The sequence below is a fragment of the Amborella trichopoda genome, chromosome 4, assembly GCF_054954075.1.
Source record: "Amborella trichopoda isolate Santa Cruz 75 chromosome 4, AtrichopodaSantaCruz75HAP2 v2.0, whole genome shotgun sequence".
NCBI classification, from domain to species: domain Eukaryota; kingdom Viridiplantae; phylum Streptophyta; class Magnoliopsida; order Amborellales; family Amborellaceae; genus Amborella; species Amborella trichopoda.
This window is the reverse complement of record NC_142339.1, coordinates 18,504,895-18,530,326: the sequence shown is the minus strand read 5'-3', so window position 1 is coordinate 18,530,326 and position 25,432 is coordinate 18,504,895. Positions and strand designations below refer to the sequence as shown.

Genomic DNA, 25,432 nt, shown 5'->3' with positions numbered 1-25,432 from the left:
AACTTTAACTTGTGGTCCATGTTGCCTCATGGGTGATCAAGTGAGGACGTTTGTCTTTTGCTTCCACCTCATGAGAAATGCCTAGAGAGAGAGAGAGAGAGATAAGAGAAGGATAACACGTGTTGCTCTCTACAGAGGTGCATTTTTCTTTAGCCTTTTAAATTATCGTGAACAAAAGAATTTCTTAAACTTTTTTTTTTTTTTCTTAAAAAAGGGTTTAGAGCTAGGGTTACCTAAATTTTTTCGTGAGCTTGAATTTAGAGGCTTACGCTTTATGTTCCTTTATTTAAGGTGTAATGATTCTGGAGAATCAAGGATCAGCGGTTAGAGCACCTAGGATTTCTAGGGTTTAGGAGGCCAAGTGTTAAGGGTTTCAGAGAGGCTCAAGGTTCTAGGGTTTCGGTCCTAGAATAGCACCAGAAATGGCATGTTTTTGTAGCAGGGATTTCTAAATACAGAATATAGCAGACCTTGGTCAATCTAGCACCTCATATGGTTAGCCATGTGCTACACATTGCTGGCCACATCCTCCGCCCGATTATGTGAAAAAACCAATGGGTTCATGTTTCTACAATTGTTTGGAAGGTTTTTCTAGGTATGGGATCTGAGTCAAGCACATAGTTACCGGGAACGGCAGCGGGAACGACTCTGGTTTCAGGAGCGAGAGCGTCACATCAACGACTGCCCAAAGCTCTAGAGCTCGAGAAGTGAGTTCCGGTGAGCGTAAAAATAACGATTTGAGATCCCATATAAGCAGGGAGCATGTTCTCAAACATCGGGATCTAGATCCTTAATTAACAGGTACACATTCTATGTCAAATGGAATCGTGTTCCCATATTCATTAGGATCGCACCCCCACCAACAACAGGACCGCACCCCTATCTAAGACTAATGGCGTTCCTATTTGGAAAGGATCGAGCTCTATTTCAGGAAGGATCGCCTTAAGTGCATGATTAGTTGACGCTTTCATCGTAGAACTCCACTTGTATGAAAATTTAGTTCCAAATTATTGTATTTTAAAAGTTAATTTTATTTAAAAAGTTCCTTTTAAGAAGTTTTGGGAATGTCGGGTGGAGTTCCGAGAACGTAGGGAGCTCGCTCCTAAAATTCTAGGAGTGGGGATCTTATTATTCAAGAACTACATCTACTATTTTAAGGAACACGTTATGTGCGACAGTGGGATCGAGTCCCTTTGTGCATGGGATCGAAAATCCTATAAATAAGAGCCAGCACTTGAAAATTTTAAAGTGAATTTCAGTCGAGATCCCAGTCATGGAGCGCCGAAGCTAGGTTACGGAGCAGGAGCGCCACTATAGTTGGGCGCTCCTAGTTACGGAGCGGGAGCGCCACTATACCGGGAGGTTCAGGAGAGTGTGGTCGGTAGTTCTAGTCTATCGAGAGCTCACTTCCACAAAGGGAGAGTGTTTCTAGATCTAGACTATCGAGAACTCACTTCCGTATAGGCCCCCTAATGAGTAACTAAGAAGAAGAAGAATAGAGATGTAAGAGATACTATGGGAAAGGAGTGAGAATATAAGAAAGGGAAGGCTTCTCGAAACTCATACATCTTTCCTACGTCCCCTCTTTAAGGAGGTAATTGAGAACGTCACAAAGGCTCCTAGACTTTGACCAAAATCAAGAGCACTCCAGAGGATATTGGAGAGTGACTTTTGTAGTTCTAGACTATCGAGAAATCACTCTAGAAGAGCCTCGTGAGAGCTATCTGAGTATAGAAAGATAGATAGAGTATGAGATAAGTAGATTTAGAAGAGATGAGAGAGAGTAATGGTAAGAGAGTGAAGAGAGAAGGACGAACAAGCTAAGAAGGGCGAGAGAAAGGAGAGGAAGAAGAGAAGAAGAAGAAGAAGAGAGAGAGAAAGAACGAGGGGGGGTAGATAGAGAGAGATAGAGGAGTGGGAGGGATAAGGGGTTTACGAACCCATAACAGGTACGTAAGGGGGAGAGAGAAGAGTAAGAGAGAGAGAAAAAGAGGTCACAGACCCACTACGAGTCTATGAGAGGAAAAAAGAGGAGAGAGGAAGAGAGAGAGAAGAAATTGCGGGTAGAGAGGCAGGTCATGGACCCGTTGCTGGTCCGTGAGAGGAAAGAAGAGAGGAGAGATAGGAGAGAAAAAAGAATTAAGGGAGGGGAAGAGAGGAACGGGCCCACCGCAGAGAGAGATAAGAGGGGGAAGGGGAGAGAAGAGAAAGTAAAGAGAGGGGAAAGAAGCACGGGCCTACCGCAGGCCCATGAGAGAGAGAAGAGGGGAGAGGGGAGAGAAGAGAAAAGAAAGAGAGGAGAAGAGAAGCACAGGCCTACCGCAAGCCCATGAGAGGGAGAGAAAATGAGTAGAGTGGGGGGAGTCAGAGAGAGAGTGAGAGGAATCACGAGCCAGCAGTTGGCCCATGAAGGGGAGGGAAGGAGTAAGAGAGAGGAGGGAGAGAGAGAAGAAGAGAAAGAGAGGGAGAAAAGAGGGTGGGTCCGCGGCCTAGCCACTGGCCAGAAGCCTAGAAAATTGCTTTAAAATGAACAATTATTGAATAAACAATAAAATCATATTTTTGACAAAAATGACCATTTTGCCCCTATGTACGTTTTTGAAAAATGACACAACCATCCCTCTTGGAGGGCCTCATGCTATGGCCATGCATAGAGATATTTTTTAGACCTTTTCGATGATAAATTGAACGGTCAAATACCATAGAACTGTTGCTCGCATTATCCTAAACATTTTGATGTCCATCATTGAGCTTGAATTGGAGTTTCAAGTCGAGCCCAAAATCCGGCCAAGCTCATGAACTTTTGAATTTTAATCATCAATGTAGGACAATCTATCTTGACTTGATTCTTCTTTTTTTATCACAAATTGAAGGGGATTCTATCACGACGATCGTATTGCGATAAAAATCATTTGATTTGGTCATCGTTTAAGCACTTTTCAAATTGAGGAGGTCCCCGGAAAATGGGATTTCGGGATCCAAAAAACTTTTCTTCTTTAAACTCAAATTTAGGTCTCTTTTATTCTCTGATCATGCACAAATTCTACTTCAAAATGAAGCCCTTGGAAATACAATCGCAACGGACCAATATTTGCGATGTTTTGGTGTCAGGGTTTCATGATATGGCCTCTTGAACAATGAGATGTCTCTCTTTAAAAATATGCAATACATGAGTTTCAAAACTCAACTTCTCTCTAGAAATTATCCCGTTTCAAGTATCATCACATGTTGTATCATATATCAAAATGTGTGCCTTGATGAAACGAAGAACCTTCTGAAATTTGGGCTTGATTGGACTAAAAACGGAGAAGTTATGACCCTTAGAAAATAATTCCGAACTCATATAACACATTGGAAATTGGTTCACTGAGGCTGCACCAAAATAGTGTAAAACCTACATTTTTTATGTAAGTTGGTTCTAGAATCTAGAAGCTACTTAATGAGCTGAAATTTGATATCTAGGGGTTTTCGGACCTTCTAAATCCAATAGAAGCGGTCTGGTACTCATATGAGACCTCGATAATAGGGTCGTAGTTATGAGACACTTTTTAGCATCTTATGAACTGGAATTGATAACCGAGTTTCATCCTGATTCACTGTAAACTTGTCAAATTGTGACGAAACTTGACGGGTGTCCTTATGGCATCCCAAACTACCCTCCCATGCATTTTGAGGCTAATATGACATTTTTTTCTGAATTTACCAAAAAAAGGCTTGTTTCTATAGTACTTTCGTGGTTTGCAGGCATATTTTATACCTTCAAAATCAGGTTGCAACTGGCTCCTTCCTTATTCACATTAGGGATACAAGTAAGTCAAAAATACCTTGTAACAACTTTAGAGAATTTCTATATGAAAATCAACTAAAATAGGGTCAGAAGACTCCAAGAAGCTTAGTGTGAGAATTTGAAGGAATTTGGAATTTATTTGAGTTTATTGACGAGATCGCGCCTTTGCCGCAAATCATACCGCTAAAGAGATGGACTGGTCCAAATCGTCTTGAATTTTGTGGAGTCGTTGAAGAAGGACTCGTAGGTAATATGGACTTAAGAATCTGGATTTATGACCCATATAAACTCCATTATATAGCTCACTTTAATTCATTCAATAACAATTCAGAGAGACTTAGATACTTGAGACCTAAAACCTTGTGTGACCCTAACTTATTAACCTATATTGTCAAGCTAATTCCAAAGAGTCCTAGCTTAACTTTAAACCTTTACAGACCTAATATAGATCATCTACAACTTAATTGGGTCAGAAACCTAGAAAACCCAAGATTATCCTAGAAACCATAGATTGTGGACGAGGACTTCTGTCATTACTTACAAAATTTTAGACAAAAATCCTACAAATTTTTGTTACTCCTTGAATTCAAAAGTTCAACTCAAGCAATTATGGATGTAAGCTTTCCATTACTTCATTATATTTTTACTTTTTATTTCTTCTTTTATTATTTCTTTATTTATTTATCTATTGACTTTTTTTTATTCAAGGTTTTTTAGTTTCACGTTATATTTGATTTAAGAGGTTTAGAGGGATCCAGCAAGTGCTACTAGCGCTGTGCAAAAAGAAGTTATATAATCTCTTATATGAAAACCTTGATTTGACTCGATCCTAATTTTATTTGATATTTTTTAAAACTAAACTATTACATTTTATTAGTACCAAATCAGAGAGGGTAACTTCTAAATTCACCTTTTGATATTTGAGTATGAACACACGTCAATAGAAAACTTCAAACCTTTTAGGTGCATCATAAATTAGAAACATGCCATAATAATAAGACCACAAAAATAAAAATTCTCTTTATAAAAGGTGCATCAAAGGTTCTTTGAATTTACTTTCACATAACTTTGGAAACATGCCACTAAAGTACAAAAAATGAAATTTGTTTAGAAAAATTTACATACCGACTATAATTCTTTTGTGGAATTATTCTATGATTCATATTTTCATAAATATTATGTTGACTTCCTATAATTTTGCTGTTCTTATTCTAATTTTCCCTAAGCACAATTTTGAAAACATTCAACAACATGGATGGAAGCTTAAAAAACCTGATGAGTTGATATTTGGCAAATAAAGAGAGAGAAAACCAGAATCGATAACAAGCAAATAACAAGCATGAAAAATAAAATAAGCAAAAAATAGTAAAAAAATAGCACCAAGATCTCATATGGTTCGTCATAAATGTGACAACATCCATGAGCAAAAATGATTGACGACTTTTTACTAATTAATGTAAAGAAAATTTCGAGAAGTCACTTACCTAAAAGGACCAAGGACAAACTCCATCTCTCACCAAGCATGCCTCTCTCTATAGTTTTCCTCTCTACAAAACCCAAGTTTTCTTAATTTTCTTATGTGTTTTTCTCTCTCTACAAACAACCCAAATAGAGAAAACAATAACAAAAAACAACACCTATGTACCTCCCCGACTTTTTCTAACATTTTTTTTGAAAACTTAACATTATCCTTTTCTATTTGGGTCATCATAACCATCTTAATCCAAAATAGGACTCTAACCCAAAACGAACTCTTAAACCATAGTTAGTTCTTAATAAGAATCCCAAAATAATAAGAAACAACCTTATATCTAAGAGACCCAAGAGAAGAAAAACTAATCCCGTAAATCCATGGGATTTAAGCCAACTTTACGAATCTCCACCTTGGCTTGAGAGTCCCACCGTCTGTCTTCTCCACTTGAGTTCCCATAGGAATTTATCTTGGCAATACATTAATCAAGTTCAAATACAACTTGAACTTCTGTAATGAAACTAGCTTTGTCAGCATATCCACAACATTCTTCTTGATGTCAATCTTCAGTAACAAGAGATTACCCTCGATTATTAGCTCATGGATAAAATGATACATGACATCAACATGATATATGATCGTCTTCTCCACTTCATCCTCGACGAGAATTTATCTTGGAAACGCATTAATCAAGTTCAAGCACGACTTGAACTTCTGTAATGGAACAGGCTATGTCAGCATATCCACAACAATCTTCTTGGTGTCGGTCTTCTGTAATAAGACATCACGCTCGACTATTCTCTCACAGATAAAATGATACTTAACGTCAACATGCTTTGTGACTGTCCTCCACGAGGCCTTGACAGGAATTTACCTTAACAACACATTAATCAAGTTCAAGTATGGCTTAAACTTCTGTAATGGAATCAGCTTTGTCAGTATATCTACAACATTCTTCTTAATGTCAACCGTCAATAACAAGACATCACCCTTAAAATAATACCTAACATGAACAGGCTTCGTCGTTCCATGATATACCTGATTCTTTGCCAAAAGTATTGTGCATTGACTATCACAATAGACAATAGTCATATCTTATCATAAAACAAGCTCACTTATAAGCCTTTTAAGCTAGAGGGCTCCTTTCATTGCCTCGGTTTACAGCTATGTATTATGCTTCGGTCATTTACAAGACAACTATGGTTCATAGCATCAACCTCCAACTAATTGAAGTTCTCACAAGTATAAACATATAACTTGTAGTAGATATTATATAATTCAAATCATCTACATAATCAGCATCAACATAACAAATAACTTCATCACCAAACTTGTTATTTCTGTCAAATACCAGACCTATCTGATGTACTACTTAGATAATGTAGAGTCATTTTCATTGCATATGACAATACTTCTTTCATATATTAGCCATGTACTTGCCAACAATACTAATAACATAATAAATATTTAGACAAGCACAAACCATTGTATATATGAGGCTTTCAACTATACTTGAATAAGGGAATATGAGAAATATATTCATTTTTAGCATCAGAACTTGGAGATAATGTTGTTGACAATCTAAAATGTATAGCAAGAAGAGTACCTATGGGCTTTGTACTTTTCATCCCAAATATGGTGGAGGATCTTTTCTATGTACTCCTTCTAAGATAGATACAATTTTGCCCAACTTTTTTTCTTTACCTATCTCCATGCACAAAACTTTCTTTGTTGAACTTAAATCTATCATCTCAAGTTGAGTTTTCAATTTACTGATTTCTGAATAATTCTTCGCAGCAATAAGTATATCATCAATATATCGCTCTTACCTAGTATCAATATGCTGGGTAGCTTCTTTAAAAGTGGATGGCTCTTTGCTTGTGGCAGCCAATGCATAAGCCACTATGTCCTCAAAATTGTACCACACCTCTGGCTTCTTGATTACCTTTCCAAGCTGAGGCTCTTCCACATGTGGAGTAGGCGCAACAACCTCCTCATTATCAGCATCCTCCTCCACTCTTTCACAAGAATTTTTTGGCACATTTTAGAGTACTTTCTAGAGTTGTTAACTCCACATTAACTATGTCACCGCTACTGCTATTTTCTTTTTATACACCTTTCTTAATGTGTTTCAACATGGCAGACTCATCAAACTTGATATCGTAACTAATAATAAACTTAGACGACTTATGATCTAGGAACCATTATCTATAATAGCCCTTAGCTCTATCGACATAACAAATAAAATATATTTTTTTGATCTTGGACTCAACTTATCATCATTCATATGAATATAAGCAAAACAACCAAAACTACTGAAAATAGAATAATTAGCAAGTTTACCATTTGACGTAGATCGTGACATATTGACCAAGTAACATGTTGTATCATAGCTTCTGTCCAAAAGTCCTTTGACAAACCAACATTACTATATAAGTGTCCTATTTAAGTGTCCTTTGACAAACCAACATTACTAAATAAGTGTCCTATTTATGAGCTTCGCAACTCCACTCTATTACGGTATCTTTGGAGTGGTATAGTGATGAACAATTCCTTCATTCTTATAAAAACATCAATGTCACTGAAGTGTACTCTCCACTATTATCAGTCATCAAGTACTTGACCTTATTCCCAATTTGTCTGTCACCGTTAGCTTTCTAATACTTAAATGTACTAAATACATTTGCATTCTTCTTTAACATGTAAATCCACATTTTTTTTGAAAAATCATCTATGAAGGAAATAAAATAAAGAGATCCACAATTTGAGGCAACCAATGTAGGGCTCCAAACATCTCACTGAACATACTTACGAATGCCTTTTATGGTGTGCTTCGACGTGCAAAAATGCACCCTACACTGCTTGCCATAGACACAATGCTCATATAAGTCCAACTTTCATATCTTTATGCTATTGATAAACTAATATTTACTCAGTTCCATCAAAGCTCTCTTGGTCAAGTGGCCTAGCCACGTATGCCCCAAATAAGTTAAGTCAGAATCCCCACCATCAAATAAGGAAACTGTTGCTCAGATTGTGATAGTACCCTAAGCATCACAACGAGGGTACCTTTTAAAACTTCCAAGACTCCACCTTAACAAATTTGTAGCTATTAGAGTTTAAAGTTCCCAAAGTGATAAGATTCTATTTCAAATCTAGATCTCACGACTCCATCATGCATCATGATAATAACTGCCCTAATGTCAACGATCTTACAAGTCGCATCCTCCCCCATCAAACTGAGTTACCATCAAGTTGCATATGATGAAATGAGAGCATCTATGATAGGAACATCTTGAATCAAGAACCCAAGAGTCTTTAAAGTAATTGCTATTTGTCGAGTCTAATTATTTATTCCACATTCCAAGCTTCCATCAACAATATTAGCCCACATCAGAGGCTCCCTTTTCTTTTTTTTTCTTGTTCTTGGAGTTTTTGACAATCCTTCTTGATATACTCAATTTTTTGACCTTTATGTCTCCTTTTGTTTTTGTCAAAAGAATCTCCCTCTAGCTACTAATCCATTTACATGTGGATAAACATTACCTTGTCTCTTCCTCATATCATTTGAATGAAGAGTTGAAGTCTCATCCTCCATCTCTGTGGCATCTTTTCCATAATGTAATATTGTGATAAGATGCTTATATAAAGGAGGGAGTGAGGACAACAAAATTATAATTTTATTGTCATCATCCATCTTAATACCAATGCTTAATAATTCACAATTAATTGTATTAAATTAATTTAGGTGCTCATGGATATTCATAGTTGCATTCATCTGCAAGATGTACAGTTGTTGCTTCAAAAACAATTGATTTGTGTGTACCTTCATTTTATACAAACTTTAAAGCTTTGATTAAAGGCTTAATGTCTAATCCTCATTGACGATGTTAAACAATACTTCGCTTGATAGACTCAATCGAATATTGCTCATAACCCCTAGATCTAAGTCTTCCCAATCCGCATCTGATATGGATTCTGGTTTCTTAAGCTTTCCTTTCAATGATGTATGTAATCCTTATTACATTAGCAATCCCAAACATTGACTTGCCAAATTCCAAAATTATTTTTACTACCCAATTTCCCTACCTCAAACTTCGTATTTAAAATCTTTACCGCCATATCGGTAACCCCAAACTTGGCTCTGATACCACTTGTTGTGCACATAAGCTCTAAAAGCCCAACAAGTTAATTTTACAAATAAAGAGCGATAAAAATAAAATTGACAACAAACAAATAATAAGCACAAATAAAACATGAAAGAAATAACATTAAAAGAACACTATAATTAATGTGGTTCTTTACATATATGGCTACATCTACAAGTAAAGACAATCAGTAGGTTTTCACCAATCAATGGAAAGAAAATTATAAGATAATACGTACTTGAGAGGACGAGAGACAAACTCAACCTTTCACTAAGCCTTCCTCTTCATATTTCTTTCTCTACATAACCTAAGTTTCATGTACTTTCTTATTTTTTCTCTCTCTACAAATAGGACTCTAGCTCAAAATAAACTTTTAACAATAATAGGTTATTAATGTAGGGTTTTTATGATCGTTAAAGGCCTTATGAGAGCATGTACTCAATATATAATACAGTGAATCAAAGAACTCCATTAAGAATCAAAGAACTCCAGTAACTATGGTCATATGGGACCAAGAGATTATGGCCCAAGGGACTAAGAGATTATGGTCCAGAGGGACCGAGATAGGCAAATGTTATTTGTCGATATTTAAACTTAGCTTGACGAGCTGGGGCAATCGAGTTGGAAAAAATTTGAAATACTTGTACATAGAGTACAACCAATGAGGGTTTATGGGTTATCCCTTGATGATGTCGAAGTTTCCCCGATGAGTGAGCCAATAGACTATGTAAACCTTGTGTGTGATGATTGGCCTTTAGAGACGAGGGCCGAAACCTCATCACTGAACCCTCACTCGGCATGTGCATACGATAACTGTATCAGAAAAGCAAGACACCATTGACGGTGTAACGTGCACGTGTGCAAGAGATTACCCTTATGCACCATAAAGTTGTGGTTGTATCCGGTTTTGGTGAACATGAATTCATCTCTAGGAGAACTTGTAATCCATAGAATGAGATTATATCTCCTTGTTGGTTGACTTTGATAGCCGAATCATGAACTCCTGCAGTAGTCTATGGGTCCTAGGAACTACTGGGTCAGTTTGAGAAAGCAAGTGTGGATTAATAGTCCACAATAAAAGATGGAGTGCTTCAGAATTATTAATTCCTAAACTTAGAAGGATTATATTCCCACCAAATTTACTTGGTTTTATTTGCTTTGATGTTAATTGATTTTTGGAATGATTATTTAAAATTTTGTGAGTCTCTAGATATTTTATTTTTGTACAATAAATTTATAAAATAAAAAATATTAAATTTTTAGTATTTAAATAATAATAAAAAAAAAGTTTATTTTTCAAATACTAAAAATAAATTTGTTTATTTTAAAAAGTAATATAATAGATGAAGGCCTATGTGGGCCTATCAGGACCTATTGGGATGTGTGTGGGGTCCACTATGGGAGCCTTAGTTGGCACCCCCCACTTAAAGTGGGGAATTCTCTACAATTTTTAGATTCACTTATTTAAGATCTATTGATTAGGATCATATTTTTTGAATAGTTAATTAAAACATGACATGCTCTATGAACCCTAAGAGATTAGGATTTCTAAAAGAGATATGTTTTAAAGAGTTCAACTCCTAAAATGATTAGATTTATGTAAAAGCGATAATTACATAAATAGATACCATTTGATATTTTACTTATTTTCTATTTGATGGGATAAAAGTTTAGGAAATTGAAAGATAAAGTTATGCATCATCATTTGAATCATGATGATTGATCTAAGGAATGAATGACTTGGATCTCTCACCTCACAAGTCTCTTATGATCAATTGGGTATGATTATTCTACAAAAATGACTATCCCTATGGAACCTTATCCACATGAAAAGCCTATAAATAGAGGCATCATCACCTCTCATTCTCAACATCAAAAGTTTTTCTCTCTCTAAACTCTCTAGGGTGGCATAAAACCCTTTGAAAAATTCCTCTATCTATCTCTCTTGAAGGCCACATCTCTCTAAAGAGAGATAGGGGGTACATCTCCTTAAGAGACTATAGAGATGGACACTCCCCACTCATAACATTGCCTTCGGCATTGAGACCTTGACTCTATCAAATAGTTCTTGTTCTCATATTTATGTGAAGGGGTTTAGCCAGAGCCTTTCCATATTTAGAAGATCTGAGATTGACCATTGATCCCATGCGCTATTGGAGGAGGAGATCCGTTGTGAGGTGTCTAAGTCTGATTGAAGTAATCTTCCGACATCTTGCTTTATGATTTGTAGTATTTTATTTATTATTCTCATAAAGCATTGTGTTGGTTTTATTCAATAAAAGAAAGTTGTAAATAGAAGTAGCAAGTGAGAACTGATTTATTCATTTATTATTTTATTTTGAGTTGATTTGATTTTATTGTAATTGAACTATTATAAGTATTCTAGTTGGTGTGAAAAAAAATTTTTAAAAACTATATACACTGTGTTGATCCCACTTTCATTGTAGAAAAAATTAAAAACTCTTTAGAAAACTTAACAATACCATTTCTATTTGGATCCATATAATCATTATATCCATATATGACTCTAGCCCAAAATAAACTTTTAAACAAAAGTAGGTTATTAATAACAACATGGTAGGAAACTACCTTATATCTAGGAAACCAAAGATAAGAAAATACCAATCTCGTAAATCCATAATATTCACATCTCATGGGTTATTGGGTGGCACAATCATGCTACCAAATAATTATTGCCCTTCTCAATTTCCAATTCGTAGCCCTTGATGTTGGTCCTATAGCCAAAGGTAAATTTTGAACTAAAAGACAATAGAAAATGAAAAATATGACATACTTACTGAAAGGACAGGAAGTAGAGTATGAGTCGGTCTGATACTAGAGATATTAGACTAATTAAATTTATTTATTTATTTAAAATATAATACAATGTTGGAGGCATCAGAAGAAAATGCAAAATATCTCTAACATCGTACTGCCTGATACAAACTAAAATATGGAGCTTAAGATGGTATTATATTTTTAATATTTGATAGCCCTAGAAATGATCCTTTAAACCTTGGGGTAGCGGACCGCCTTATAATCAAATTGCTTTGGGTCAGTTACCAATATGTAGTAGGAGATTACACAACTACAAAAATAACAAAATAAAAATAAAATAGTTTGATATTTACAACATTATAGTCATGCCTGTCAAGCTCAGATAAAGGATAAGGGTTTTGTTAGATATGCAGGCAATGTAAAACTTTACCAGATCTTTTCATAAATCCTAAATATGATTCATGTAGCTAAACCCAAATAGTTAGAATGAGGTTTGGATGATGATGTCGAGAGCAAAACAAGAATAAAAAAAGAAAGGATGAATGTAGGTCCTCAACATAAAATTTATAAAACATGGAACAAAACTACATATGTAAAATTCCTTTCTTTGCATATGGTACTTAAAGGGTCTTCGAATTCGAGTACAACTACATATGTAAAATTTTTCTTTTACTTAAAGGAAAAGTTTATATAAGGTTGTAGCCTTAAAATGTAGAATTACAGATGCACATCAAAAATCTATCGGAAATGGTTGTTTTAATGTTAAAAGATCCTCTAATTGATCATCTCGACATCGAGATCTATGAATATAAAAAAAAAAAAGAAAAAAAGATTAAGTCCCAGAAATATTGCATATTGGAACATACTATCTAGACCATTCATTTTCAAGATTTTCTTATGTTTATAGATGTACTTGATTTTAACCATTTTTGGAGTTTCAATTTTTATAATTAGAGTTGAAAATAAATTTTGACATAATCCTACAAATTTTTTACATCAAAATTACATATTATAATAAATTTGGAGGGCACCTTAATTAAATTGTTTAGAGCAATGATCCAATGTAACGGTTGTATCATTGTATAATGAAACGACTCTTCTAGAAAACCATGTTTGTGGTATTTGTATGACCTCAAATTTTGCACACACACTCTCTTCATCTCGATAATCAATCCTCTCCAAAAAAAAGTTCAATTTGAACCTTAGATACGGTCAAAATGAGTCCTCTTCAAAAACGAATCTAGACCATTCATTTTGTGAATTTCAAGATCTTAGCCTTTATAAACTCAAAATCATTTTTTTATTTTCTAACATTGTTCATCTAATGATAATAAAGTCATCCAAAAACATTAGAAATGAAAATATTATTCTAAGACCTAGATCTAAGCATCTCACCAAAATGAACGGCCTGTGTTAATTGGGCTAAAAAAATACTTTCTAGGTTGTGTTTTCAATTTTTTCTTTTATTTGTGATTGTTCATTAGAATGAAAAGAGTGTATATTTAAAAATTTGGATCAAACAAATGGCCATAAAATGGTTTTTTAAGAATATTGCAACATATTACTATACAACAGTTGCATGAAATCATTGCTCAATTGTTTAAGGTTGCAACGTTATAGAAACCACACCCTTACTTAAAATAGTTCGATATTTGCATCATTAGATCGAGAGCAAAACATGAATAAAAAAATACATGAAAATGTAGGCTCTCAATACAAAATTTACCATAATATGGACCATGTTCCTAGGTAGAAATGTTTCTTTTTTTGTTTTAAAAGGGCATTCGAATTCGAGTGTCCTTGTTGGGTAGAAGAAGGGAAAGAAATTACGTGAGAAAATGCATAATTTGGAAATAAGTAGATTATGTTTGACGTCAAACGCATCAACAAAATTGTTGAACGGTGAACGTCAACAAGGTTTCCTATCCATTATGCGGGTGGCATCAATGGACATGATGTGAGCGTTGGCAAATAGATAAATCTCATTAAACAAACTTTAAACCGAGCGATGAGAAAGCAAATGCAAAAATTTCCTTTGAATTTTGCCATGATCATATCGACCAATAATAGAAGAACACATATCGACCAATAATAGAAGAACAATTGTTTCATGCGGTTGGGACCGCATTTCTACAATATGCGGTCCAGAAGTATAAAGCATCTATTTGTATAGGTGGTCTATCTAAAAATAATTGTAACTACCGGTCTATTTTTTAATTTTGTTTAGGACATATTCATGATTTCCATGTTAAAGATTATATATTCTCTAAAAATTAGGATCAAATTATATTTAAAAATATATTTATTGCCAAGCCCGCATTTCTACAATATGCGGGCCGGCCGCATGCTAATTGCATCTATAATAGAATGGATCACTGATTTAAAAAACAGATGGGTGACCAAGATCGGGCATCCTAAAAATTGGTTTGAATTGGTGAATCGTCAGTTCGGATCACGGTTTTACAGTACAAAAAAAATTGTGAACTGATAAAAAAACATGTGCAACAATAGTAAACGGGCCAAAAACTAGTTCGGGTAAGTGAATTGGTGTTTTTAATATAGCAAAATGTTATTTTACTAACAAATCGACGTTTTTTTTCAAGACCTCGACAATTTCCTATATATTCACAAAATCAGTATGGGGTGACAGATTGCCAAATAAGACCGACCCATTCATTTCCGACGGGGTAACCAGAATAGATTACGTTTTACAGTACGAAAAATTGACGAAATAGCAATAGGATAGACAACTTTTCCAAATACGACAGCTCTTAGACCCTAGCCATGTGCAATAACATCACACTCATTATTTGTGAGCCAGAAAGATTGCCTTTTTACTCTCTTGAAGCACCTTTTTACTCTCTTGAAGCACCAGACTGAAAAAACTCTAAATCTCGAACCTGCGGCCACCGTATTTCCCTGTTTTGCTTCTTTTCTCTCTGGAATCTAGATCTCCTGAATCTTGATATTCCCTCTCTCAGTAAGCTGCCAGTCCTTTCAAGTTTCAACATTTTAGACCCCGGACACACCGAGTCTTTTCCTTTGCAAACACAGCGGCCGGCTTCTTCGACATATACAGGGAGACCCGTAGGTTCCGGTCACTGATCGTCTTGCAGGCGCCACATCTCTCTCTCTATCTCCACCGGCCGGCCTTTCATTTCTCAATGAACAAACCAATGTCTTCCTCCAAATCCAGGTACGAGAGGGTGGCTACCCATTTTTCCTTTTTTCCCTAATCTTTCTCTCTCTCTCTCTGAAATCTCTTAATGGTGTCTCTCTCTGTAAACGCTGGTCATAGTGGTGGTAAGGTAGGGGATGATGTAATTATATGTGAAAGTTGTTGGTTTTGATAGATCTGCGTCCACTCCAATGGCGCCCAACAAGATAACCCCTCGCCCCGCCCGTAACAACAGCATCAGCAGCAGCAACAGCAACCACAAGCTCTCCAAAATATCTGCGGAATCCGATTTCCCTTCGGCTCGAAGGGCTTCCATTGATACATCCTCCAAAGCGCTTGACCTCAGATCCTCCAAATCCGTCGACCTCAACTCTCCCAAGGTTTCCCATTTCCATAGATTCATTAAATTCTCATGCCTTTTAGTTTCTCTCTCTTATAGAATTGGGGCTCATAAATTTGAACGTGGAGATTATCACTGTCTCTCTATCTCCTGATGCAGAAACTTTTGAGCAGAGGAGTTTCAGAGCTTCAAGAGCAGCTTGGCCAGGCTCAGGAGGAGCTGTGTAAGGCGAGGGACGAGCTTGCCTTGGCTGACGAATCGAAGGCCCGCGTGCAAGAGGAGCTCCATGTAACGAAGAAAATGACCGAGGAGGCCCACGTGAGGCTAAGCGAGGCTCTCGTGGCTCAAAAGAGGGCCGAAGAGAGCTCAGAGATTGCAAAGTTCAGGATCGACGAATTGGAGCAGGCCAATTTTGAGGTAGCTCTCAAGAAGGAAGACGCATGGCAGCTCGAGCTCGAGTCTGTTAAAAAGCAACATGTGCTTGATGTTGAAGCTCTTCTTTCTGTAACTCAGGAGTTACAGAGGCTTAAGCAGGAGCTGGCTTGTGCGAAGGAGACTAAAGAAGAGGCCCTCAGCCAGGCGAAGAATGCTAAAGTTCATTTGGGTTCCCTTGAAAATGATCGGCTTGTGGCCGAGGTTGATTGCGCAAGTGCTTCTCTCGAGGCTTTAAATGCTCAGATTTTGGACGCTAAGGAGAAGAAGGATTTAGAGGATTCAAGGAGTGAAGCTCAGAATAAAGAAGTCATGGATTCTATTGAGTGTAAGAAAATGAAGATGGAGTCACTGAGGCAAGAGTTGCAGAGTGCGAATGAGGCGGGGTTGAGGTTGATAGAGCTGGAAGCAGTGGTTGGTAGGCTGGAGTCTGAGTTGAATGGATCGAGGGAAACTGAGTCTTTGGCAATGGGTTTGGCAGGGGAGAACCAGAAAAGGGTGGGAACATTGGAGATGGATTTGGAGAGAGCGAAGGAAGCGGAGGCTAGGACCTTTGATTCTCTGGTTTCTCAAACAAAGGTTTTGGAGGAAACCAAGATGAATTTGGAGGAGGCAAAGCTTGAGATCAGTTTTTTGAGAGAGCATGTCGAAGCTTTGCAGGCGTCGGTTGAGCAGATCAAAAGGGACCTTGAGGTCTCACACAGTTGCCTTGAGAAGTCGAAGCTTGACACTCATGCCATGACCGAGACTGTTGGGGTTCTTGAACAAGAGCTTGAAGTTGCAAAGGAGGACCTGGCTCATGCTCTACAGAGGGAAAACATGGCCATAGAGAGTGTTAAAGGGCTATCAGAGGAGGTTGCCCATTTGAGGAATGAGCTGAAATTGGCAATAGAGGCAGAGGAGAAGAGCAAGAAGGCCATGGATAACCTTGCATTTGCCTTGCACGAGGTCACAGCAGAGGCCAACCAAGTGAAGGAGGTGCTTGCTTCTACTCTCTCCCAACTTGATGGCACAAAACCAGAAGCGGAGCAAATGAAGGTTTTAATGCAATCCACACAAGGTGGGTTTCAAAAATCACTTGAAGAAGCAAGGAAGGAAATCAATCAGCTCAAGGAAGAGACAAAACGATCAAAGGAACTTGAAGAGGAAGCAATTACATGTTGGAATGAGAAGGAAACTGGGTTGGTTGCTTGTTTAAGAGAATCAGAAGAGGAAGCAGCTGTAACGAAAAGGGAGACTCAGAGACTTATTCTTCTTGTTAGGGAGGTTGAGGAAGAGGGGAAAGTGGCCAAGGAGGAGAGTCTAAAATTGAAGGAGTCTTTGGAAGAGGCAAAGTCAGAAGCCGATGCTCTAAAAGAAGACAATGAAATGGTTGCAATGCAAAATGCTAGGCTTCAAGACAGTTTATCAGCCATGGAAAGGGAATTGCAGAGGTTGAGCAGAGAGAAAGATCAACTCAAGGCAAAGGAAGCTGCAAGAGTATCATCAACTCTGAGTAGGCCATTTGAGGATTGCAAAAATCAAAGGTTTCCCAGTCAAGATGAAGATTCAGGTGATTCTTCTTTTGAGGTGGATCTGGAGAAAGGAAATCAGAGCCCAACAGAGTATCCATCAGAGGTTCTCATCAAAAATGGAGTTGAAGAGAATCCGATAATGCATTATGGAAAGAAGAAAGCTGTAGATTTTGTGGAGCTTGCAAATACCAATGGTGATTTAAAATTGACCAATCAACTGTCATCATCTAATGAAGGGCCAGATGATGGGGAGACAATAAATTCAGATGATTTTGATCATGTTGAGGGGCCAAACATGGAGGATGTGGACACTGAGAGAAGGTCCCCCCCAAGGCAGACAAAGAAGAAAGCTCTACTGCACAGGTTTGGGAATCTGTTAAGGAAGAAAAACAGTGATAGGTAAGAAACCTTTGACAAGAGAAATTTAATTATATTGTATTTTACTGCCAAGGTTCTGTGATTTTACAGTGCTATCTTCCTCTTGAAATTGTTCCTTGCACGATATAGTTTTTTTGTAAAGAGAGGATGCCTGTTATTAGCTTTAACTCTTGATCAGAGAATTTTTTTCAGTTGTATTCTTATGATGTTTATTATGGAGATCAGTTTTTGTACTATCCGTTATAATACTGATAGGAATTGAAACTTCGTTTGAGGTAATGGTTCTTCTGCAACTTAGGAGTACCCAAAAGCTATGGTTTACTATTTTGTGTGGGTATGTTGGGGGTTGAAGCCAGATCATAATGCTTTCGTCCGTAACCCCCCCTGCTATGAAGCCAAGAAGAGAGATCCCATGTAAACTGTAAGCCAGTGATAAGCTTTTGGATTATTGTTGCGGCATGTGAGTGGATGTAATTTGAAGGGTTCTTTTACAGTTTCTGATGGTTCTGCATTTGTAAGTTATCATAGGTAGTTTCGGTGTACTTCCGTTAATAGTAATCTTGGCTACTCTGATGTCCATTCGTTCAGATGTTTATATTATTGTTGTAAATAAGTCATATTGGATAAGGAAATTTGCTTAAGCAGAGATACAAAATAACAGAATTTTAACATGTTTCAGAAATGACAATCTCACTAGTCTGGTTAATAATGCCAAGTTTAGTTAATAATGACTAATATTGTTCTATGGTTATACCAGAGTCTGAGCTTGCTCTGGAGCCCAGGAATCGATTGGGGTGAATAATTTGAAAGAAAAAAAGGTAACTTCTTGTTCATTGCAAATATATACCTGCCTACTATGCAGCTCCAGTTCCTTGCAATCTCTAGTCTATCTGAAAATCAGCAGCTCATGGGCTTTGTTCTGATACATTCAACGAGTACAGTGATGGGTTTGTCCCTGGGAAGTAATATCCACTTGTTTAATGACTCGGCAATATTTGAGGTTAGATGATCATACCTAGCATGGGTGAAATTGGCAGCTCCCCAGTGTTGCACAAGATTTTCTGTGATCCACACTCATAAGAATGTGGATCTGCATTTTGTATCTGGGACATGAAATGATCGAATTATGCAACGGTGCATTCATAAGCATGCCAGAGGAGTTGTCTGTACAGTAACTTCTCCCATCTCCTCGGAGTTTTTGACTTGATGATGTGTGCAATATCCTTGATAGCCGTTGAGAAACAACTCGTTGATTGTGTTTTCCTTTTTGTGTATTTGGTGTTAGCAAGTTGTGCTCGACATCCGGCCATTCTTTTAGAGTTGTCCGAAACCATATTCACTTCTAGTAGTTTCTCCTTCATACCGCTATGAAGGCTATAGGAAATATACCACAATTTGCATATAACCTGACATTGCACAATTGAATCTGTTGGTATTTTCCCTTGATTAACATCCCATCTACCCCATGGCCTACACCCACTTAAGAAACCTTGGAGGCACTAATTGCATGCCAATAATATGCGTTCAAACCTCTGCTCAGTGTTTATTTGTATTTATCTTACACTCCTGTGGTTCGTCGCTTAGAGCTTGTATAAGTGCTGTGGGAGCTCCCTATATGACTGCTCAAATGAGCCTTATGTTACTTCAACAGCAAAATACTCAACTGCAGTTTAACAAAAAGAGAAAAAAAGAGCAGCCTTCTTACCTCGCAATGCTTGCATGTAGGACAACATGTAACTGTTGTACGTTGGAAGTTGGACTATGTTATCAAACACAGTATATATAAATTAAATTTATTTTTATTTTTATTATTCTTACACCTGCAAGACCACTCACAATGTCCAATTACAAACAAATAACTCTTGAAACAAATAAATAAAAGAAAAGAAATACGGTTCGCACTTGTTACTACTATTGAATACAATTCTTTAAATCAAAACCTTAACTCATTGTTTTATGAGAAGAGAAGATCAAATCACAAATAAAGATTTAAAGAAGTAAAATTGCCAGAGGGATGGTGCTCGGGATCTATGAACGGTCTCTTGATTCTCCTACACATGGCAAAACCCTCTTAATAGTTTATGGATTTCAATCTAGAACTAATTACCTAAGTCCATTTAGAACGAACTAACTACATAAGTCTTCAATTCCTTAGTCTCATTCTAGAACTAACTACTTAAGGCCTCAATGTTTTGGCTTGATCTTTAGTGTCATAGATCTCAATTTAGAACCAACTACCTAAGGCTTCAATGATTTGGCTTGATCTTTGGTGCCATAGATTTCAATTTAGAACCAACTACCTAAAGCCTCAATATTTTAGTCTTGCTGAAGCCCCTTTGGTCCTTTAGACTTGATCTTTTGGATAGATGAAAGATAAATAAAAAACAGTGATCCTTGGATGGATGAAAGATAGATAAAAAAGAGAGGGAGAGATCTACTAGCAAGGGGATCCTCCTTTTTGCTGCTCAAAAATCAAACCACCACAAATTAACCTAGTTTAGGCATGCCACCTAGAAACGAGAGAAATTGATTACTTGGGCATGCCCTCTGGAGCCGTGGGCATGCCACCTAAAAACGAGAGAGAAATAGATGACTTGGGCATGCCCCTGGGGGGAAGAGAGATAGATGACTTGGGCAGAGAGAGATAGATTACTTGGGCATGCCACCTAGAAACGAGAGAGAGATAGATGACTTGGGCATGGGGCAAGAGAGATAGATGACTTGGGCATGCCCCCTGGGGGCAAGAGATATTACTTGGGCATGCCCTCTTAGCTTGAGAGAGATTTTGGTTGGGGCGTGCCCTTTAAAATAGAAAAACTTGGGAGAGATCTTAAGATCTAGGTGGGTTGAGAGATCTTTGAGAGAGAGATAAATCCTTAGAGAGAGGAGAGAATAGTGTAGAGATTTATGAGTTGGGAGAGCATTTTTTATAGATTTTCTATACTTTAGGATTTACCTCAATTCGTAGGGTCAAATATTGATGGTCGTTCTAGGAAGACTTGGGGTGAAAGATTTGAGTCATCCATCTCTTTGATCCACCATCAAGATTCAAAGATGACTTAGAGCCTTATCATCTCTTTTCTGGATCTATTCTCATCAAATCTTTAAATAAAGAAAGTATATATCTTATTTTCTATTTTAGTATATCTAATCTTTATTTCTAGGATCAACCAATCTTGATTCAAGTATTTACTAAATATTTTAAATATTTAATCTTGTAATGCAAGTTGGCTATAGCCAAAAGAAAAAACCAGCAAACAAAGAGATAACTATCGCCCAATCTTGGAGGGCGAGCCACCCTTTGATGGCCACACATGGGCCCATCTAATCCCACATGTTCTAAATTGGGCCACCATATTTATGGAAGGTTATATATAATTTTAGAAAATATTTTATTTTGTATTTTATATTTATAAATATTATATTTTATTTAAAATATTGAAAAATTAGTTTATCTTAATTTATAAATCCAAATGACAAAAATTATATATCAGAAGATTTAAAAAAGTTCAAATAAATATTCTAAAAATCATATATCATAAAATTAATTAAAACTAATTAAGTTTGATCGGAATAAGATCGATTAGAGGAATTTTTCAATATACGGAAGCACTTCACCTTCAACTACGGACCATGATCCACTTAGCTTTGTCAAACTGACCCAGCAGTTTCAATGACCCACATGTTATTGCAGGGGCTCATGATTGGACCACCAAAATAAGCCAATAGATTAGGGAACGTAATCCCAGTTTATAGATTTCAGGTTCTCTCCTAGGGATAAAAAATCATGGTCTTCCAGACCATGATGCAACCATAATGCTATGGTACATACGGGTAATGTCTCTTACATGTGCACGTTTCACCCTCATTGATGAATCTCAATATAACTATAAATGTACGTGTTGTGTGATGATATATCAATGAGGTTTTTCGCCCTGTCTCTAAAGGCTATTTATCACACGTAAAGGCCAAACGGTCCATCGGCTTTTATCTGGGCATACTCCGACCTCATCAAGGGCTTACCCACTAAACCATTCTCGGTAGATCCCTACGCCTAGGTATCTTGGGTTTTCCAAACTCGGTTGGTCTAACACGTCGAGCCTAGTCTAAGTATCGATAAATTACATTTGCTTACTATGATCCACAAAAAGACCAAACTCCCACTGTGTTTATGTTTCACTACATAAGATGCCCATACAAGCTCTCATAAGGCCAAATAAAGCCAACATACATCACTTCTAATATCGCTTGGGCGGGTCATTCAAATGACCTTTGATCCTTCCTGCCACCTATTCGTTTCGAGCTAAGGATTAATGAACTTCACCCATTAGACCTGCACAAATACGTTCATTTATCAACCTCATATTAAAAAATGGTCATGCCAATATTATTACGCTGCACTCGCCATGTACACTCATCAGCCGCACACTTGGTACACAACATTTTTCACCAACTTCGTAAATGAAAATTTGATATTGCAATGAAATCATGCTCGGAATGAAGACTGCAGCACCTTTATTCGGTTTCTATGGTCCATTCAGCGGAGGATCAAAATGCAGTAACCGCAGAATTTATCCTCAACACTCCCCTTTGAATGAGTTCAAAGAAAGATAAACTTTATACCTCTGCCCGATTTGGTCGACAATCCCTAGTATTTGAATCCGGTTGGCTAGAGACGATTCATTGTTCACTTCCACAAACCCACACCAATTGACAATTTGTAGGGTCAGAAGGCATGAAGGGTCTTTTTAGTTCTATGGTTTCATCACCTTCACCCTTAGAAGAAATTCGACCATCGGAATTGAAAATATTCGTAGCAAGGAAAACCTAATTTCATTCTCTCAGGGGCGATTTCATGTGGTCGCGATGCAGTCACTTGAATCAGACTCAATCCTTTCTACATGCATGGAACACCAACCCAACAAATGCAAATGAGATAATACAAACAGGTGTAGCGTTCTTTATCTTTGAATTAAATGGCCGTAACAACCTCATTCAAATTTGGGATGATTATCCAAAACAAAAATATATTCAATTAATGTTCTAAGAAAATCCTAATAAAAATTGATTAGGATAACAAAAAACCCCATATATATTGTCACACAATATTTCAAATTTCAAGAAAAACCAAAAACTAACACAATCATGCTTGCAACTTATCAAACTAAAGCAATCTAATGCGCTCCATTGTCATAAAACTAAAGGAAATTCATAAGTAAGTAAAAAATAAAATTAAAAAAATAAGGGAAAATAATATATATTTCCGTTATATTTACCGTTATTATGGAAATACCTCAAGTTTCTGTTGTTACATATATATCTGTTTTACAACTTTCTAACAATTTTTTTTAAAAAGATAGAACTGCCCATTTTTCGTTTTTCAAAAATCGAAATCTAAGAATTTTCAGTTTTTGAAAATCCGAATATTTATAGTATAAGTGTAATTTCTTATTAGTAAGTTGTGGGTTGGCTTCTTGGTACTGCTTCCTTAGTAGACCTCTTTACAATAAGTCTTGCTTCCGTTTTGATGGGGAGATTTTTTTTTTTTTTAACTCCAAAAAAGATGATATTTTAAAAAAAGGGATTGTATAAGACCATTTACTTTTAATTCAAGGTGGTCACAATTATTTACGACCATCTGACGTAAAATTTGATAGCTTGGATATATCACGAAGTTGAAGATGACATACTTTTGACAAATGAGACATGAAGCAGCATCAACACAAAGTTAGAACTTTAGAGAATGCTCTAAAATCTAAAACTAGCCAGACTAGGATAAGAGTATATGGAATGCAAGTTTAGCGATAATAAGAGTAGAGATGATGAAGTGGTTAAGATTGACGGCCAAGAAATACTAAAAAGAGTGCCATTTTGATATCTTGCGTCGATAATCTAGGAAAAGGGAGAGATTGATGAAGATTTCACACATAGAATTAGAGTTGGGTGGACAAAGAGGAGATGTGCAACTAGAGTTTTATGTGATCACCACATACCAATGGAGCTGAAAAGAAAATTCTATAGGATAATTATGAGAGTAGCTTTGCTTTTTGGGGTGGAATGTTTGGCGGTCAAGAAACAACGTATGCCCATAGGATAAATGTAGTTGAGATGAGGATGTTGAGATGGATAAGTGGCAAGACAAGAAGGGATAAAATTCAAAATAAATGCATTTCGGAGAATTTAGGAGTGATCCAATATGTGATAAAATGAAATAAAGTGGACTCGGGTAGGCTGGCCATGTGCAGCGCAGACACAGTAAAGCACCTATTAGGAGGTGTGAGTTAATTCAACTATAATAGTAAAAAAGGGTAAAAGGTAGACCCTAAAAGGGCATGGTTGGAAGTATTGAGAAAATATATGGCCCCTTATGACCTCACTGAGGGTATGACCCTTCACATAGTAGAATAATGGACCAAAATTCGTATAGCTAACCCCAAATAGTTGAGAAAAAAACTTTGATGATGATGACGAAAAAAGAAAGACAAGGTGTAATAGAAAGATGGGGGCCTTTGTAGTCCTCAAGGAGAGGGCATTTGTAAGTAGACAGAACTGGTAGATTTAAACTTAAATGAGAGAAATAGCTTATTATATTTTGTATAAAGAGAGAGAGCTTACTCCAAAATTTAGAGAAAGTATTTGTAGAGAGAAAAGGCTTTTTTTATCAGAGAATATGTCTTTATCCGGTCCACACAGACAGATTAGAGAGGCTTTAGTTCACACACAGAGAGAGAGAGAGAGAGAGAGAGAGAGAGAGAGAGAGAAGGGCTCTAGTTTGTAGAAAGAGAAAGGAAGAACTAGGTTTATTCAGGCAATAAGTGATGTGGGGGATGGAAAGGGGTTTTAAATGGGTGGAGTAACACCAGTAGTTTCATTCTATGAGTTGTAAGATAAAAAAAAGAAACTAGTTCAAAACAATGAGTGCTAAACTAGTTTTTTGTTAGATTTCATTAACACTAAGTCAAGAAAATATTTGGTACTCTCAGTACCAAAGATTATTTTTGTGATTGCGAGGCTAAAACCTTAGTTTGGTACCCTAAATATCGAACTTAAAGGCTTCTTGGGAAAAAAATAAGTTAGGAAAAAAATGGATATTTATGTTAATTTTCCTTATAAAAATGATATGAGTAGTCCAATTTAACCATCAGTCAGACTGGTTTCAACTAGTGCGATCCTTTAGGAAGTTTAATAAACGGCCCACTCCTAAAAATATTGGGTCGAATAGAACATTCCTTCATGAAATAGTGGTTAGCTTTTCCAAACATGCACATAAAGACCTAAATTAGATAATATTGTCCTCTGGAAAGAAGAGAGAGTCTCTCATATAACCTTGGGTATCTATTTATTCTTTTGTTGGGTGAGGTTTGTATAAGGCTGAGGCTCTAAACCATCAAACTAAGGTGTACCTT

General features: G+C 36.7%; 1 protein-coding gene across 2 annotated transcripts; it reads left to right on the top strand.

Moving 5' to 3' along the window:
* The first annotated feature begins 15,066 nt into the window (after positions 1–15,066).
* LOC18423350 (uncharacterized) lies at positions 15,067–19,271 on the top strand. Of its 2 annotated transcripts, XR_002282522.2 has the most exons (5): positions 15,067–15,380; positions 15,538–15,742; positions 15,862–18,047; positions 18,784–18,844; positions 18,968–19,271. XR_002282522.2 is itself a non-coding variant. In XM_006827952.4 (4 exons), the coding sequence occupies exons 1-4, from the start codon at positions 15,349–15,351 to the stop codon at positions 18,788–18,790; spliced, it is 2,430 nt and encodes an 809-aa protein (XP_006828015.2). In that variant the 5' UTR covers positions 15,067–15,348; the 3' UTR covers positions 18,791–19,271. The 2 variants fall into 2 exon arrangements, 1 of the variants encoding a protein (XP_006828015.2); XM_006827952.4 differs by having other exon boundaries at positions 18,784–19,271.
* The last annotated feature ends 6,161 nt before the right edge of the window (positions 19,272–25,432 follow it).